This window comes from Rhinopithecus bieti, unplaced genomic scaffold (assembly GCF_001698545.2).
Source record: "Rhinopithecus bieti isolate Rb0 unplaced genomic scaffold, ASM169854v2 scaffold_11964, whole genome shotgun sequence".
NCBI lineage: Eukaryota > Metazoa > Chordata > Mammalia > Primates > Cercopithecidae > Rhinopithecus > Rhinopithecus bieti.
Genome location: NW_016807677.1, coordinates 144,498 through 161,658, shown reverse-complemented (window position 1 = coordinate 161,658; position 17,161 = coordinate 144,498). Strand labels below are relative to the sequence as shown.

General features: G+C 50.5%; 2 protein-coding genes across 35 annotated transcripts in view; one reads left to right on the top strand and one right to left on the bottom strand.

Annotated features, from left to right (window-relative positions):
• The window catches only part of PHLDB1 (pleckstrin homology like domain family B member 1), a 55,173-nt gene extending 53,108 nt beyond the window's left edge, over positions 1-2,065 (top strand). For all 34 annotated transcript variants that reach the window (XM_017883028.1, XM_017883030.1, XM_017883021.1 and 31 more), the window contains one exon: positions 720-2,065. In XM_017883028.1, coding sequence (XP_017738517.1) covers positions 720-860 — 141 coding nt within the window. In that variant the 3' untranslated portion in view covers positions 861-2,065. The remainder of the gene's footprint in view (positions 1-719) is intronic.
• Positions 1,588-17,161, bottom strand: part of TREH (trehalase) — a 23,495-nt gene continuing 7,921 nt past the window's right edge. The window contains 15 exon segments of the mRNA XM_017883000.1: positions 1,588-2,489; positions 2,732-2,785; positions 3,024-3,135; positions 3,207-3,273; positions 3,487-3,598; positions 3,863-4,080; positions 4,669-4,863; positions 4,996-5,045; positions 5,291-5,413; positions 5,525-5,641; positions 5,770-5,862; positions 6,023-6,123; positions 7,002-7,089; positions 7,173-7,317; positions 7,460-7,560. Of these exon segments, the coding sequence (XP_017738489.1) occupies positions 2,337-2,489; positions 2,732-2,785; positions 3,024-3,135; positions 3,207-3,273; positions 3,487-3,598; positions 3,863-4,080; positions 4,669-4,863; positions 4,996-5,045; positions 5,291-5,413; positions 5,525-5,641; positions 5,770-5,862; positions 6,023-6,123; positions 7,002-7,089; positions 7,173-7,317; positions 7,460-7,560 (1,729 nt within the window). The 3' untranslated portion in view covers positions 1,588-2,336.

Here is a 17,161-nt window from a genome sequence, read left to right as displayed (position 1 = left end):
CCCCACTTCCCCAGGCCCAAGGGAGGAGCAGAAAGCAGGTTGCAAAGAGCAAGAAGCTCCTCTGGGCTTGGGTGCCTCCCTCTCCTTGCTGCCTCCCTCCTCTCCTGGAAATGACAGCAGGATATCTCCCCGTGGGGGGGCTGATACAGAAGGGATGGCTGGAAGGGGTGGAGGGGACCCTCAAAGACTAGATTTGATAGGGAGAAATTGATAAACAGGAGATATCTGAGGCTGGGGCCTGCTTCCCTAATGCAAGTCAGCCTCCCTGCCACCAACCCTCTGATGCCCACCCCAGTCCTGGTCTCTGCTCCTCTGGGGTCCCGGGGCCTAGCATCCTACTTGTAGCTTTCTCTGTCTGCCCATGTTTTGCTGAGAGGAAACTCTGGTCCTCACTGGAATAGCCCTTTGTGTCTGATCCTCTTGATACTCACTCTTGAACTTGGGGTGTCAAGGACCAGTGCCCCCCTTGTCAGGTTATAGCTCTGTCAGGGTCCAGGGAGTTTAGAGAGCCCAGGACTGCTGTGGTGTGAGAAGGGAACATTTCAGCCTGGGGCTCACATGGACTGGTGGGGACTATGCTCTGGGCCTATTTAGGACTCAGTCCTAAGCTCCAGGGCTTTCCGGGGGCTGGGAGGGGAAAGGGCAGATAGGGAAGCAGGTGAGACTATTCCTAGGCATGGGTGAGCCCCATCTTAGACATTCCTCTCTTCCCTTGGCAGAGCCCGAACCCAGCCCTCACCTTCTGCGTGAAGACCCATGACCGGCTGTACTACATGGTGGCCCCATCTGCAGAGGCCATGCGCATCTGGATGGATGTCATCGTCACAGGGGCTGAGGGCTACACTCAGTTCATGAACTAACTGCCGTGGGCCTCCTGGCAGAGCACAACTGAGGCTTTTGTATAAGAAGACTTTAATATTCTGTAAAGAGCTTGGTCCTGTGAGTTTCTGGGCTCTGGCCTCCTGAAGAACCAGCCAGAAGAAGAAAAGTGGAGGTGGCTTTGCTGCCTCCTGGGAACCCAGAACTTGCAGTAACCCTTTAGGGTCCTGCCCCGGGCCCAGCCAGGGCTGAGGCGCTGTCACAGAGAGGGCCTCAGCTCCGACCTGACACCTGCTCTCCCCAGCCTCTTTTCTCTTTTCTAAAAGACAAATTATGGTACCATAAGCTGCCAAAGATCCCCTCCTGCCTCAGACCCCTTTGCCAGGGGCTTTGGGAGCTGAGCAGAACCACATCCAGAGTGGGGTAATAGCTCAGGCAGCCCACTTCCCACTTCTCAAACCCCACTCTGCCCCATTGTTCTCCTTTCCCATATCCTTTGTATCACCTTGCTCAAGGGCCAGAGATCTCAAGTGTCATCCTTGAGGTCCCAGGTCCATCCCCTAGTTGCAGACCCATCACCATGGTTACCATAGCAACTGCCTCATTGCCATGGTTACATACTAATTGCTGCAGCTCTGTGGCCCAGCCCACTGCTTCAGCTGTGGGCCATCTGAGGGTACGTGCCATCATCTCTCCAGCCCAGGCCCCTGGGCATCTCATGCTGGGGGAAAGGGACTGAACACCTGTTCCCTGCCCCATGCCTGTGTCTTCAGCCCTTATGCACAGCCTGCCAGCCCCCCAGTCCAGCCCTCTCCCTTCCACTGGTGCCTTGCTTAGAGCCAGAAGGGATGAAGCCGGGGGATCTAGGGAACAGAGGAGGAGTGATGCGGTTGGGAGGGGAAGCTAGAAAAGTTATGGTTGGAGTTCTGTACAGGGTCGAGTTTCCGACAGGGAAAGAGGATTCCTCCGATGCTCCTAGAGGGAAAGCCTGAGCAGGAGATGATGCAGCAGAGGGGAAGGGCCCTGTGGTGCCGCTGCCCTTCCTTCAGCCTCCGAAGGGCGATGGAAATGGAGAGTGGAGGACCAGGCCTCCAGCTGTCCGGCCTCGCCCTTCACGCCTTAACACAAAGCCCACCTACCCTGCTCTCCTTCCCAGCATTAAGCCCTTGGTTGCGTGGGCCCAGGCTGGGGGTTTTCAGTATTTGTAAGCATTTCAGCAGAACAATAAAGCCTTTGGACTATGGAAGTGAGTGGAAGGCCGGAGGTGTGGGACTTGGCGCTGGGGCACTTGGGGTAGGAGGGATAGGTCTTCCCCCCGGAGCAGGATTTCCACCCTATTCAAGGTTCCAGGAGGGAGCTAGGCCCCAACCCATGACCTCCAGGTCATGAACCTGTCCCCCACTTCACTCTGAGGACAGGCTGGGAGGTAGGAGGGCATGAAGAGGCAGGGGAAGACGGGAACTGGTACAGAGGTTTAATGGGACAGGAGCTGGGGCCAGGGGAGGAGGGGAGGGCTGTCACCGTGACAGGAGGCTGTACAGGAGGCTGGGTAGAAGGGTGGCCACCAGGCAGTGGGGCTCTAGGAAAGCCAGCTGGGCCCCTGAGGTCAGCCGGTCACCATAGCGGTCCAGCAGCATCAGGACCACGCCATTCGTCCAGCCAAAGCTCTCCTGGGAGAGGCAGGGCAGTGGGGCCCGGTTTCTGGGGAAGCCGCAGACCCTTGGTGGGGGCTGTGGGCTCTCTCCCCAGGGGCACTGGCCCTGCCTAACCCCAGCAGTACAGGAAGCACCAGTAAGCTCGTTCCCTGGGCCCACATGCAGGTGAGCACACTGAGGCCTGGGGTGGGGGTCGTGGCAACAGAGCCCAGGAGTTCCCTGTAGGGCGATGGCCAGCCCGCCCCTGGCCTGCTCACCTGAACTTCATACTCTCCTCCCCCACCAGGCTGTCCACCGTTGCTGATGTCATACTGGGGACAAGCAGGTGGGCTGTAGGTCAGGCACTGCCCCCAGCTCCAGGAACAACAAACAACCGGAGCCCTTGGGGAGAAGCTGCTCTGCCTGCCCAGCAGCCCCTGCAGTACCCAGGAGTGGCCACTGGGTGCCGCCACCATCCCAGCTGTGCTGGCCCTGGGCCCTGCTGCCAAGCCTGACCCACCTCTGCACTGGGACGCCCTGGGGGTGCAGGGAGGGCTCAGGCCAGCTCACCTTCTCATACATGGCTTACTTTTGCGAGTAGACATCAAAGTTGGTTCGGATCCAATTCTGAGCCGGCTGGAAAGCCACTTCCTGGGCCCGAGGTAAAGGTGCCTTGGCCCTTCTAGACCCCATCGCAGGCAGGACTCAACCTCCAGGTCTCCCATCCCAGACAGAGCAGAGGCTGCACCCTACTCTCCCCAAGGAGAGAAAGAGGCCTGGGTCCTAAGACTTCCCTTCTGAGACCATGGGCCAAACTGCCCTTAATCGAGGGCGCTGGTTTGAAGGGCAAACAGGACTGACTGCACTGGACAGGTCGGGTGGACATAAATGTTTGCCAAGTGGAGGCCAGGAGAGCAGAGGAGTGAGAAAGGACGCGGGGCCTGCGTCTTTTGTTCATGCGTCCCCAGCACCAGGGAGGCCCACCTCTACACCCTGGGGAGGGCCCTTGGCTGTGCCAGCCCTGCCTCCTTACCTCTGATGACCAGGTCCTGCAGGGGGGCCCAGGCATTGGGGAAACCCCACTGCTGGCCTGTCTTCCGGAGAGAGGTCGGGATTCCATACTGGTAAGTCAGGATCTGGCTGTCCTAGAAGGTCCCAGACATTCCCATTACTGTGGGTGGGGCTGGACTGGGAGCCAGGACAGGATACTGGGCCCCGCAGGAAGCCAGATGTCCCCTTCTTGACTCTTTTCTTCTTGGCTCACAGCTGCCCCCCGGTGGCTCTGCAGGACCCACAGCCTGGGACAAGAGGCACAGCCAGAGGAAGCGGCCTCCCCTGCAGGTCCTGCTCAGGGTTGGGAGGGGGTGGTGCTGCCTGCAGTGGACCCCAGGCACCTGCTGTGCCCTCACCTCCAGGTATTTTAGAGCCTTGTCTGGCACACCAGGGTCAGAGAAACACCCGGCTCAGAGTGGAGCGAGGTTGGATGGGTAAAACTCCTGGTTCTTCTTCTTGTTCTAAAGGTCGTAGTCGAACCAGGCACCGGTCTCCTCATCCCACAGGACTGCATTCAGGGCGGCCAAACGCTGTGCCCGCAGAGTTCTATACTTTGTGGCCTGGGAGTCGTTCCCTGGGGCAGTGCTGCCTTTAGACCCAGCAGCCAGCGCCCTGCCTGCGGGCCGCAAGCCTTTCGTGGCTCTACTTTGGCCTCCACCCTTTGTGTTTCTCTGCAAGGACTAAGACACCCTGATGACCAAGGGGATGTGCCGACCTGGAACCGACCACACTTCTGGTGTCTAGGTCCTGGAATTTCCTGAGTATATAGCCCCACACTGCTCCCAGGGAACCACTGGAGCTGATCTGTCCCAGGGTCTATCCTCCCAAGGGTATTGGCTGGGTGGATTCCCCTAGCTCTCAGGGGGTCAAGAACAGCTGTCTGAGGAGAGGGAGTGGATGGATTTTGGATGTGTGGACTAGAGTTCCCCTCACAGACCCTAGAGACCCTCACAGTAAGAAAGGGAGGAAGAGAGGATTAGGGTGGGCTCCGTTTGTCCTCTTGTCTGGTACACAAATGTGAGTGCAGGCGTCCACTAGGGCGGGGCTCGACAGGCTGGGTTGCTGAAGGCCTGTCACCCCAGGGTCCTACTTCCAGTTCTATTGCCAAGTCTGAGGCAGGAAACCAGGCTCCCTGCTTACCCTTCCCTCCTGGGGTGCTCACCCAGCCTGGAATAGAATTTGCTCATCAGCTCCTCTGCTTGGCATAGGAAGGCATTCAGGTCAACAGGCACCAGTTTGCTGGTTCGGATGCCACTAAGCGAATTGGGGTTTGGGCCTCCGATGAGCCAGCGTGAAGAGAAGTCCCAGCCAGACTTGGCCCCAGCCTTGAGCTCACCCCACAGAGGCTCCCGGTCTCCTGTGAGGACACAGCAGGGAACCCAGCCAGTCCCGGCTGCAGGATAGGCAGCCAATGACAGGAGACCAGAGCCTGACACAGAGGTGCTCAGCCGCCTTGCCCCCAGCCCTCCCTCACCCTGCTACTGCTCACCTTCCGGCAAGGTGTCAGCCAACTCCGCGTCTTTGTTGTAGGACTCAGGCCTAGCAAAGAGGAGAGGTGGGCAGCCCAGCACTAGTAGCTACTAAGCCCCTCTGTGGTCAAGAGGAGGCTGAGCCATCTTGATCCAACTGCCCTTGGGCCCCCACAGCCCAGGATTGCAGAGAGCTCTCGGTGTCACCATCTGAGAGGTCAGGACAAGTCACTCCTCCTCCTGCCCGGGGTATTGTGATGCTCTACCCAGAGTGAGCAGGTAAGAGATTGAGGGGTGGGCTGTGCAGTTCCTCACCTGGGTCCCCCGTAAGGGACATAATAGCGATTCAGGAGGTAGTTCTTTCCCTCCAAGCTCACAGAGACAGTCGTATTCTTGGTCCAAAAGTCCAATTCCAAGGCTAGCATCTCAATATTCTCCCTGGAGTGAAGCAGACAACACCTCAGCCCAGGCGCGCTGCCCATCTCCAGCCCTGAGAGGTCTGAGGTGGGGGGTGAGTCTGCAGAGCAGCACAAGAAGGGTGGTACCCACTGTAGGAAGGTGGTGTCGTTGGTGGGAGTCAGGTAGCAATCCATCATGAGGGTCAAGAGTGGGGGCTGGCTCCGCTGCAGGTAGTACACACGCCCGCCATTGGGGACATGCCCATAGCTGCCAAGAGGAAGGCCTGATGAGATGCCTTCTCCCCAACAACTGGCACCAAGGCAATCCAGCTCCAGGCCTATGGCACACCTGCCAATCCTCCCCACCTAGGCTGGAGGTGGCTGGCCCCCTCTCACGTTTTCACCAGGTCCAAGAAGTTCTGCAGCATGCCCTTCACCGTCTCAGCCATCTCTGAGAGGAGCAGACCCTCCATGACCCAGTAGGAGTCCCTGGGGAAGGGGCAGCTTAGGCACCACCCTACTGTCTCCCTCTGCCCTGCACACCAGCCAGTGGGGCACTCTGCCCTGCTCAAGACACCCTGCTGGCCCTGGGTTTCTGCACCACTGCCAGTCCTGTAGGCCCCCTGGTCTCTCAGGCCTGGGCGCTCACCAGTAGTAGAACTCAACAAAGCGACCGCGAGGCACAATGAAGGGATGTTCTGAGTAGATGAGAGAGAACCGTTCAGGGTGGCTGAGAACCTCTGGCTTCATCTGGAATCAGGAGAGAGGGCAAGGGGAGCCTAGAATCCCCATGGAAGCAGAGGCTGCAGGCAGCTGGGGAATCTGAGGCCCCGGGAGTCACAGGCTTTGGAGCCAGGCAGTTGGGTTCAGCTCTGGCTCCACTGCTGCTCAGCCATGTGATAAAGGCCTGGCCGCTGGGAGCCCTGGGGTCCTCATCTGTCACCTTCTGGCCTTGGGAGTCCTGGCTCAACTTGGTGCCAGGTAGAAGACCCAACCACTCAGCCAGGCACCGGGCAGGTATCCACCAAGCAGTGGCCGTTACGAAGACCCAGGGTGGGCTGGGTGGTTAAGGGGGGTTCCAGCCCCCCATTTCCCCTCTACTCCTCATCCTTGCTGCCACTACCCAACCAGGCTCAGAGGATTGGCCCATCACCCCCATTCTCTGAGCCAGGTAGGGGTAAAACCCCAAATGCTTTCCCCAGGTGAGGGGATATAGATGAGCAAAGTAGCTCAGGACAGGGCTGAGCACAGGGCCTGGCCCCAACCAGCAGTAGCACTGACTCCTCCTGAGACGGAGGCCTCCTGAGAAGGAGCTCAGGGAAGGAGACAGCCCAGCAGGCAGTGAACATCTACCCAGTACTGGGCAGCCTGGAGGTGGCAAGGCAGGCTGGGGTTTCCTGGGGAGGCTGGGGAGCCTTCCTGGAGGAGGCAAGGCATTAGAAGTAGATGCTGCTCTTCTGACCTCAAAAGTTCTTTCTAGAGGGCTTCTATTTGGGGATCCAGGGGTCAGGAACTGGTTTCTCAGAAAAAGAAGCCTGATCTGTGCTCCGGAGACACTGTGGGCCCCAGGCACATTCCTCTCTCCAGTTCCCTTGGCCAGGCCTTGGGGAAGCCCAGGACGCTGATACCTTCTTCCCCAGCTTCTTCCAGAGCTGGTGCAGCTGCCCTGCCCAGACACGTAGTTTGGCATCTGAAATCTTCTGCAGGAACTGGGGGCTGGAAGAACACAGGCCCCCCAGGGTTCGGGGAGGCAGCTCGGTTGGAAGGGACCCTCTCTTGTTCCCCATCCAGAGTCATACCTGTCTTTCCAGTCTGCAGGGGTCCAGGGCTGCAGCTCCTGCCCCTTGGCCTGGAAGAGTTCCTGGACAAACACCTGCAGCTGCTCCCTGGGGATGCTGTGATTGTGGTCCCTGGCCAACTCAGTGAAGATCTGCAGGACTTGTTCTGGAGAGCAGGCAGCAGGGAGGGGTCAGCAGGGTGTCACAAGTCACTCCCTGATCACAGGGGCCTCTCTGCTTGTTCTTGCCCCCTGCCTTCTTTGGAGAGAAGGTTCTTTGGAGAGGAGGTTCAGCCCTAGGTGCTTCACCTGGAGCAATAGACAGAGGCATGTCCACAAACTGCTTGTCATCCTGGTAGAGCTTGGCCATTTGAACTTGGTGTAAGAGCTCCCCGTGGCACTAAATCTCGCTGCAGAGACAGGGATAGGAGCAGATCAGGTCACCACCAGCACCCCATTAGGACAGAAGAGAAGGCTAGAGTCTGTGGCAAACTGGTCAAGGCGTGTTCCCTGGGACTGGACAAGGGCTGTGTGTGTGTGTGTGTGTGTGTGTGTGTGTGTTAGGAGTTTGTGGGTTGGAGTGACATACAGGGCTGAGGGAACAAGTAGGGTCTTCGGGCAGTAAAGTGCCTGTCCGACTGCCTGAACCCACACTGGTGGCTAATTTGAGATGGTGTAGAACAGCTGGTGGACAAAGGGAGGTTAGCACTTTAATCATACTGGTGTGGCCAATTCTCTGCACAATGGCCCTGTGTAGACTCAATCGGAAGGGCTTATGGCAGAAACCTGGGAGGTGCACTCAGCGGTGATCGCTGAGTGGGCCATAACATTTCCAGATGCAGTGTATGTAGAGGTCATTTGAGAGACAATTACTAGCTGGCTCTTGAGTGTTTCCAGAAACTGCTTCCATGACTGCAGAACACAAAATAATCCTGAAACCTGAAATACCCATAATGTCTTGGGTGATGTCAGAGGAACACTCTGTAACAAAGGCAGTGCCCAGAAGAGTTCCTGAATAAAATGGAAACGGTTTATTCAGGAGCGTGCTGCTCAGGGAATGCAAGGAGGTGCTCATGGTATTCAGGAGCAGGAAGCCTCTTTCCCTCTAGGGTCAACTCTGGAAGCACCGAGGAGCTGATGGATCCTAGTGCCACATAGGGGCCCTTTGAACAGCTCTTGGTTGAATGATAAAAAGCTGCTTGGTTTATAGGTAGAAAGACCTTGTTTGGAAGGCCTTTGCACTCTGACTGAGGATGGAAAATCTTTGAAGAAGGTAAGAACAAATCACCTCAGTGGATTGAATTGCATGCTGTTTGCCTTGCAGTGATAGAAGAATCGAATGATAAAAGCCCCTGTGTTTGGTTTTTTTTTTTTTGAGACGGAGTCTCGCTCTGTCGCCCAGGCTGGAGTACAGTGGCCGGATCTCAGCTCACTGCAAGCTCCGCCTCCCGGGTTTATGCCATTCTCCTGCCTCAGCCTCCCGAGTAGCTGGGACTACAGGCGCCCGCCACCTCGCCCGGCTAGTTTTTTGTATTTTTTAGTAGAGACGGGGTTTCACCGTGTTAGCCAGGATGGTCTCGATCTCCTGACCTCGTGATCCGCCCGTCTCGGCCTCCCAAAGTGCTGGGATTACAGGCTTGAGCCACCGCGCCCGGCCGTGTTTGGGTTTTTACTGACTCATGGGCCGCTTCCAATGGCCTGGCAGATAGGCAGTGAAAAACTGAACTACTAAAGTGTTGCCCACCTGGGGCATAACCCTATGGAAATGTAAAGGGCACATTAAAGTAGCTTTGCATATCAGGTTGTAGATGCAAATGTGCAAAATACTACAAGATGCTATATTAGAACAGAAGATGCTGTACCAGTGTGGACTACCAAGTTACATTTCTTCAGATCAGAGAACACAATTGACAGCATCTAGCGTTCAGCAACGGGGCAAGCAATACCACAGCAAATGGACATATGGTGTTGCATACCATCCTCAGAGTAGCGCTTTGATAGAAAATTGGAACAGATAGTTGAAACATTTGCTGTCTATAGTGGGGGGAGGGAGATAAAAGCATGAAGGGGTGGCTTACATACCTTCAGAAATGTGTGCTCTGGCCGGGCACGGTGGCTCACACCTGTAATCCCAGCACTTTGGGAGGCCGAGGCCGGTGGATCAATTGAGGTCAGGAGTTCAAGACCAGCCTGGGCAATATGGTGAAACCCCATCTCTACTAAAAATACAAAAATTAGCCAGGTGTGGTGGCACATGCCTGTGATCCCAGCTACTTGAGAGGCTGAGGCAGGAGAGTCACTTGAACCCGGGAGGTGGAGGTTGCAATGAGCCAAGATCACACCACTGCACTCCAGCCTGGGCAACAAGAGCAAGATTGTCTTAAAAAAAAAAAAAAGTGTGTGCTCACATTCAACTTGAGAGGAGCAAAGGAGGTCTCCATTGGATGAATTCCCCTAATTTTTCTGGGGGACCTGGAAAGAGGGAGGGCAGAGTTGTTGGTATGACTATATGATTTGTTCCCACATCATCTCAACTATATTTTCCTACCCAATACAGTGGCCCCAGGACTAGAACTGCAAATGTGGGTGTCAGTAGAAGGGACGATTCTCAAGGAAAAAACTGCAACTGTACCTTTAAACCTTTATGCCAGATTTACTAAGGGTCTGATGGGGTGTGTTGTGCCTTCATAGTATCTGGTTAAATTTGGCTTCTTAGTGAATGCAGCCATGTTGCCTAGTGGTCAAGATAGCCCACTAGTTCCACACCTTTGTAACTCTTCCTTATATGACTGGGAGCGGACTGAGGGCAAGGCACCTGCAACAATACTGTTGGTGCTGGCAATGTGGATCAGCACAGTGGCCAAGCCTAATGTCCCTTCCAGAAGTGGAAAAATTTGGTAAAAATCAATGATGGGCTGGGCGTGGTGGCTCATGCCTGTAATCCCAGCACTTTGGAAGTCCGAGGCGGGTGGATCAGGAGGTCAGGAGATTGAGACCATCCTGGCCAACATGGCAACACTCCCGTCTCTACTAAAAATACAAAAATTAGCTGGGCATGGTGATGCCTGTAATTCTAGCTACTTGGGAGTCTGAGGCAGGAGAGTTGCTTGAACCCGGGAGGTGGAGGTTGCAGTGGGCCAATATTGCATCACTGCACTCCAGCAATAGAGTAAGACTCTATCTCAAAAAAAAAAAAAAAAAAAAAAAAAAAAAAAAAATCAATGACAGATGGTGAGGAAGAGACGCAGTAGCTGAGGGTAAAGGAATGAGTAAATGGGTTATGCAATGAGGGGAATGCAATATCACGTTGGTGCCTGGAGAGACTCAAAACAAGAGAGTAAGATTGTGTCTTAGCATGATTATACCAGATGCCTGAAAGGGGGAAGCCATGCATTTGCCAAGACGACTCCTGCTTTTGGGCCCTGACAAGGTCAAATGGCAGCCTGCAAACCTGAGTGGCACTGCTCTGAGACTTGGTCATATGATATGAGGATGAGCTGCACCAGTTGCTGACAACAGAATGTAACTCTAGCAATGTGCCAGAGATTTTTGACTCTTAATTTTCAGGTTACATCTACTACGAAGGATACCATTTGGGAAGGAATTTCCAGGAACTACTCTTTTGGGGGCCTTTGGATTATGTGGTTTACAACTCCTGGCAGAGTAATCACTGTGTAACTGTAAACCTTGATCATTGAATGTTTAGAAAGGTCTCCGGTTAAAATGAACAAAATATAACAGTAGCATGGCCAGCCTGTCCCAATGAGCTCCATGCACAAATGCAGATCACCCTTGTTTTTGTGGATGAAAAGCTGTTAAACAGAATAGAAAAAAATTTTATTTTTTATTTTTTTATTTTTTTGAGACGGAGTTTTGCTATTGTTGCCCAGGCTGGAGTGCAATGGCACGATCTCGGCTCGTGGCAACCTCTGCCTCCTGGGTTCAAGTGATTCTCCTGTCTCAGCCTCCCGAGTAGCAGTAGCTGGGATTACAGGTGTGCACCGCCATGCCCGGCTAATTTTGTATTTTTAGTAGAGATGGGATTTCTCTATTTGGTCAGGCTGGTCTCAAACTCCCGGCTTCAGGTGATCCACCCGTCTCAGCCTCCCAAAGTGCTGGGATTACAGGTGTGAGCCACTGCACCTGGCCTAGTTTTTATTTTTTTAGATAAGGGCTCACTCTATCACCCAGGCTGGAATGCAGTGGTGCAATCACAGCTCATTGCAACCTCAATCTCCCAGGCCCAAGTGATCCTCCCACCTCAGCCTCCTGAGTAGCTGAGTACAGGCTGATGCCAGCGTATCCACCTAATTTTTTCTATGTTTTTTTGTAGAGACTAGGTCTCAATATGTTGCCCAGGCTGGTCTTGAACTCCTGGCCTCAAGTGATCCTCCTGGCTTGGCCTCCCAAAGTGTTGAGATTATAGGCGTGGGCCTGGATGCCCAGCCCAAATGGGTTTCTTATAGTATTAAAGCAGTAGGCATCCCATGATATGTCCAAATTCTCTTGGGGAACAGCCCCATGCTGAGACAAGGAAGGCTATGGGAGGCTTTATGGCATACTCAAACTAATTACACCCAGGTGTGATGACCACTCATCTAACCCTAGTATGGGGAACTCACAAATTCTGGGTACAAAACATGTATCCTAACGGCACTCAGGCCTTTAATGCAAAATGGCAACAGCATACATGGTGGAACAAACATTGCCCATGAGATAGAAAAAGCTCTAAGGGAGATAGGTTCCCCCATCATGGAACATGCTGAATTTATTAATCCTATTTTTTTCACCTTAAAATCTTTTATCCCTAACATATTTACTTTTTTTTTTTTGAGACTGAGTCTCACTCTGCCGCCCAGGCTGGAGTGCAGTGGCACCATCTCGGCTCACTGCAACCTCCACCTTCCTTGTTCAAGCAATTCTCATGCCTCAGCCTCCCAAGTTGCTGGGATTACAGGCATGTGCCACCACACCCAGCTAATTTTTGTATTTTAGTAGAGACCGGGTTTCACCTGTCTCTGGTTGGTCTTGAACCTTCTGACCTCAGACGATCCAGCTGCCTTGGCCTCCCAAAGTGTTGGGATTACAGGCGTGAGCCACGGCACCTGGCCTACAAATTTACTTTTAACAAGGAGAAGCATTTAGAGAAAAAGATGTATTAGAGGAGGAGGGAATACTTCCAAACTCATTCTACAAAGCCAGTATTACCCTGATCCCAAAACCAGATGAAGACACATCAAAAAAAATAAATAAATAAATAAATAAAACTACAGGCCAGTATCACTAATGAATATTGATGTAAAAATCCTCAACAAAACACCGGCAAACCTTGGCCGGGCATGGTGGCAAAACCCTGTCTCTACGAAAAAACAAAAAAATTAGCCGGGCGTGGTGGCATGCACTCGTAGTCCCAGTTGCTTGGGAGGCTAAGGTGGCAGGATCGCTTGAGCCCAGGAGGCAGAGGTTGCAGTGAGCTGTGATTGTGCTGCTGTACTCCAGCCTGGGCGGCAACAGAGTGAGACTCTGTCTCAAAGAAAAAAAAAAAGAAAGATTTTCCATGTTCATTGTTTATGGATTGGAAGAGTCAATATTGTTAAAATGTTCATATGGGCTGGGCACAGTAGCTCATGCCTGTAATTCCAGCACTTTGGGAGGCCAAGGCAGGCCAATCACTTGAGGTCAGGAGTTCGAGACCAACCTGACCAACATGGTGAAACCCTGTCTCTACTAAAAATACAAAAATTAGCCAGGCGTGGTGGTGCATGCCTATAATCCGAGCTGCTTGGAAGGCTGAGGTAGGAGAATTGCTCAAACCTGGGAGGCAGAGGTTGCACCACTGCGCTCCAGCCTGGGTGACACAGCAAGACTCCATCTTGGAAAAAATAAATAAATAAATAAATAAATAAGGAACTCATACAACCCTATTAAAAAAGCTAATAATCCAATTAAAAATGGGCTAAAGACCTGAATAGACATTACTGAAAAGCAGACATACATTTCCTTAAGAAAAGAAATTTTAAAAAAGACATACAAATGGCAAACAAGCATATGAAAAGGTGCTCAATATAATTGATCATCAGAGAAATGCAAGTCAAAACTACAATGAGAAAGCATTTAATCCCTATTAAAATGGCTTTTATCCAAAAGCCAGGCAATAACAAATGCTGGTGAGGATGTGGAGAAAAGGAAACTCTCATACACTGTTGGTGGGAATGTAAATTAGTACAACCACTATGGAGAACAGTTTGAAGGTTCCTCAAAAAACTAAAAACAGAGCTACCATATGATCCAGCAATCCCATTGCTAGATATATGACTGAAAGAAAAGAATCAATATATTGAAGAGATATCTGCACTCCCATGTTTATTGCAGCACTATTGACAATAGCCAAGATTTGGAAGCAACCTAAGTGTCCATCGACTGATGAAAGGATAAAGAAAATGTGGTACATATACACAATGGAGTACTATTCAGCCATATAAAAGAATGAGATCCTGCCATTTGCAAGAACATAGATGGAACTGGAGGTCATTATATTAAGTGAAATAAGCCAGGTGCAGAAAGACAAACTTCATATGTTCTCACTTATTTGTGGGAGCTTAAAATTAAAATAATTGAACTCATAGAGATAGAGAGTAGAATGATGATTAGGAGAGGCTGGAAAGGGTAGTGGTATAGTGGCAGGCATCGGGGGGAGGTGGAGATGGTTAATGGTACAAAAAAACAAATAATGAATAAGACCTAGTATTTGCTAGCACGACAGGTGACTATAGCCAAAATAATTTAATTGTACATTTAAAATAACTAAAAGAGTATAATCAGATTGTTTGTAACACAAAGGATAAGTGCTTGAGGTGGTGGACACCTCATGTACCCTGATGTGATTATTACCCATTGCATGCCTGTATCAAAATATCTCATGTAATTCATAAATATATTCACCTACTATGTACCTCCAAAATTTAAAAATTAAAAAAAAGAACAAAACAAAACAAAAGATTAAGTGAGGGGCTTCAAGTGTCTTAAATATTAAATAAATGTAAGGTTTTTTTATTAAAAAAAAAAATCAATTTCCAGTTCCACTCCCCTCCCCAGAGATTGGGAGGTCAGGCTGATATTACTTGGCTCAAAGCCCCACCTCTCCAAACACACAAGTTGGTCTTTCTGGCATGTCCAGTCCTCGTCCTGAGTCAGCTAATTAGTATAATCCATCTAGAGCCTCATCATGAATACTAAAGAAACACCTATCATTTGGGAAATTGCAAGAGCTTAGAAGTTACTTCCCAGCAACCTGGGTCAAAGAACAGACAAACTCTGTTATACAACAGTCCAGTCCCTAGCCTTTACCCATAGATCCCTTGTAGCAAAACAGTCATACTTTCCTGAGCAACTGCATTTGGAATAGCATTTTTGTAACAGACAAAGAGATAGTATCAACATGAATATATTGAAAATTTAGAGGAGCTAGTGTGGAAGTAGAGATGGGAAGCTTTTTGCTCAATTTCCCAATACATGTGACCCTCAATATTAGTATTATAATCTTGCCAACAACACCAGTGCTTTATCATATTGCACTATGGTAGATGTAACCTGCAAATTAAGAGTCAAAAGATGTTCACACATTACTAGAGTCCCATTGTCATTAATAATTAGTCCTGTTCATCACCAGATCATATGACAAAATGTCTCCCAGGATACGGCCACTCAGGCTGGCAGGCTCCCCTTTGATCTTGTCAGTTTCCAGAGCAGGAGTGGTCTTGGCAAAATATGGCTTTATGCTTTCAGGCGTCAAGTATAATTGAATGAAGAGGCGATAGCATCTTTTTCTCTGATCTTCTTTCTAAGCATTAATGTAATAGTGGACTTCCCTCATTGCATTTCTTATTAATGCATGGATTCATTCATTTATTCCCAGCTACTACACCTCTTGTTCTCCATTTATACCCAAACTTTTCCACCTTTGGAAAGAACATTGGGTTAGGCCATTGTGTTTATCCAGATTGTAGGTAGAAATACTTGTCTTGTAAATGCTTCTTCTTCGGTCCACTCCCATTCGTACAGGGCAGGCTTACATAGGTACAGAACTAGTAAGCTATCTTGAGCAGTAGGCAATATATTTGTATTTATTGTTAGCCCCATTTTTGCTAGATAAGGTGAAGGCACAACCTGCCCCATCAGACCCTTAGGAATTCTCACACAAAAGTTTAAGAATATAGTTATACTTCCTTGCTTAGGAGTAATTCCTGCCTCTTGCATTTGTATCTGCAGTCCTAATTCAAAATTCTATCAGGTAAATGTAACAAAGAGATTAAAATAATTGAAAAGAATCAAGCAGAAACCCTAGAGCTGAAAAATGCAATTGGCATACTGAAGAATGCATCAGAGTCCTTTAATAGCAGAATTGATCAAGCAGAAGAAAGAATTAGTGAACTTGAAGACAGGCTATTTGAAAATACACTATCAGAGGCCAGGCGCGGTGGCTCAAGCCTGTAATCCCAGCACTTTGGGAGGCCGAGGCGGGCGGATCACAAGGTCAGGAGATCGAGACCATCCTGGCTAACACGGTGAAACCCCGTCTCTACTAAAAAAAAAAAGTACAAAAAACTAGCCGGGCGAGGTGGCGGGCGCCTATAGTCCCAGCTACTCGGGAGGCTGAGGCAGGAGAATGGCGGGAACCCGGGAGGCGGAGCTTGCAGTGAGCTGAGATCCAGCCACTGCACTCCAGCCTGGGCGACAGAGCGAGACTCCGTCTCAAAAAAAAAGAAAATACCCTATCAGAGAAGACAAGAGAAAAAAGAATGAACGACAAAGCACGCCTACAGGATCTAGAAAATACAATCAAAATGCCTCAAAATGGCAAATCTAAGAGTTATTGGACTTAAAGAGGAGGTAGCGAAAGAGATAGGGACAGAAAGTTTATTCAAAGGGATAATAACAGAGGACTTCCCAAACCTAGAGAAAGATATCAATATCCAAGAACAAGAAGGTTATAGAACACCAAGCAGATTTAACCCAAAGACTACCTCAGGGCATTTAATAATCAAGCTAAAGGTCAAGGACAAAGTAAGGATACTAAAAGCAGCAAGAGAAACGAAACAAATAATATACAATGGAGCTCCAATATGTCTGGCGGCAGACTTCTCAGTGGAAAGCTTACAATCCAGGAGAGAATGTCTTGACATATTTGAAGTGCTGAAGGGAAAAAAACACTTTTACCCTTGAATAGTATATCTGGTGAAAATGTCCTTCAACCATGAAGGAGAAATAAAGACTTTCCCAGACAAGCAAAAGCTAAAGGATTTCATCAATACCAGACCTGTCCTACAAGAAATGCTAAAGAGTGTACTTTGATCAGAAAGAATAGGATGTTAACACACAGTAAGAAATCACCTGGGCCGGGCACAATGGCTCATGCCTGTAATCCCAGCACTTTGGGAGGCCAAAGTAGGAAGATCACTTGAGGAGTGTGAGACCAGCCTGACCAACATGGTGAAATCCTGTCTCTACCACAAAACACAAAAGAATTAGCCAGGTGTGGTGGCATGCACCTGTAGTCCCAGGTACTCAGGAGGCTGAAGTGGGAGAATCGCTTGAACCGGGGAGGTGGAGGTTGCAGTGAGCTGAGATCTCACCACTGCACTCCAGCCTGGGCAACAGAGTGAGACACTGTCTCAGGGAAAAAAAAAAAAAGTTAATGATCACTGGGCTCAGTGGCTCATCCCTGTAATCCCAGCACTTTGGGAGGCTGAGGCAGGCAGGTCACTTGAGGTCAAGGTGTTTGAGACCAGCATGGCCAACATGGTGAAACCCCATCTCTACTAAAAATACAAAAAATTAGCTGGGCGTGGTGGCGCATGCCTGTAATCCCAGCTACTCGGGAGGCTGAGGCATGAGAACTGCTTGAATCCGGGAGATAGATGTTGCAGTAAGCTGAGATCGCACCACTGCACTCCAGCCTGGGTGACAGAGCGAGACTCCATCTCAAAAAAAAAAAAAAAAAAAAAAAAAAAA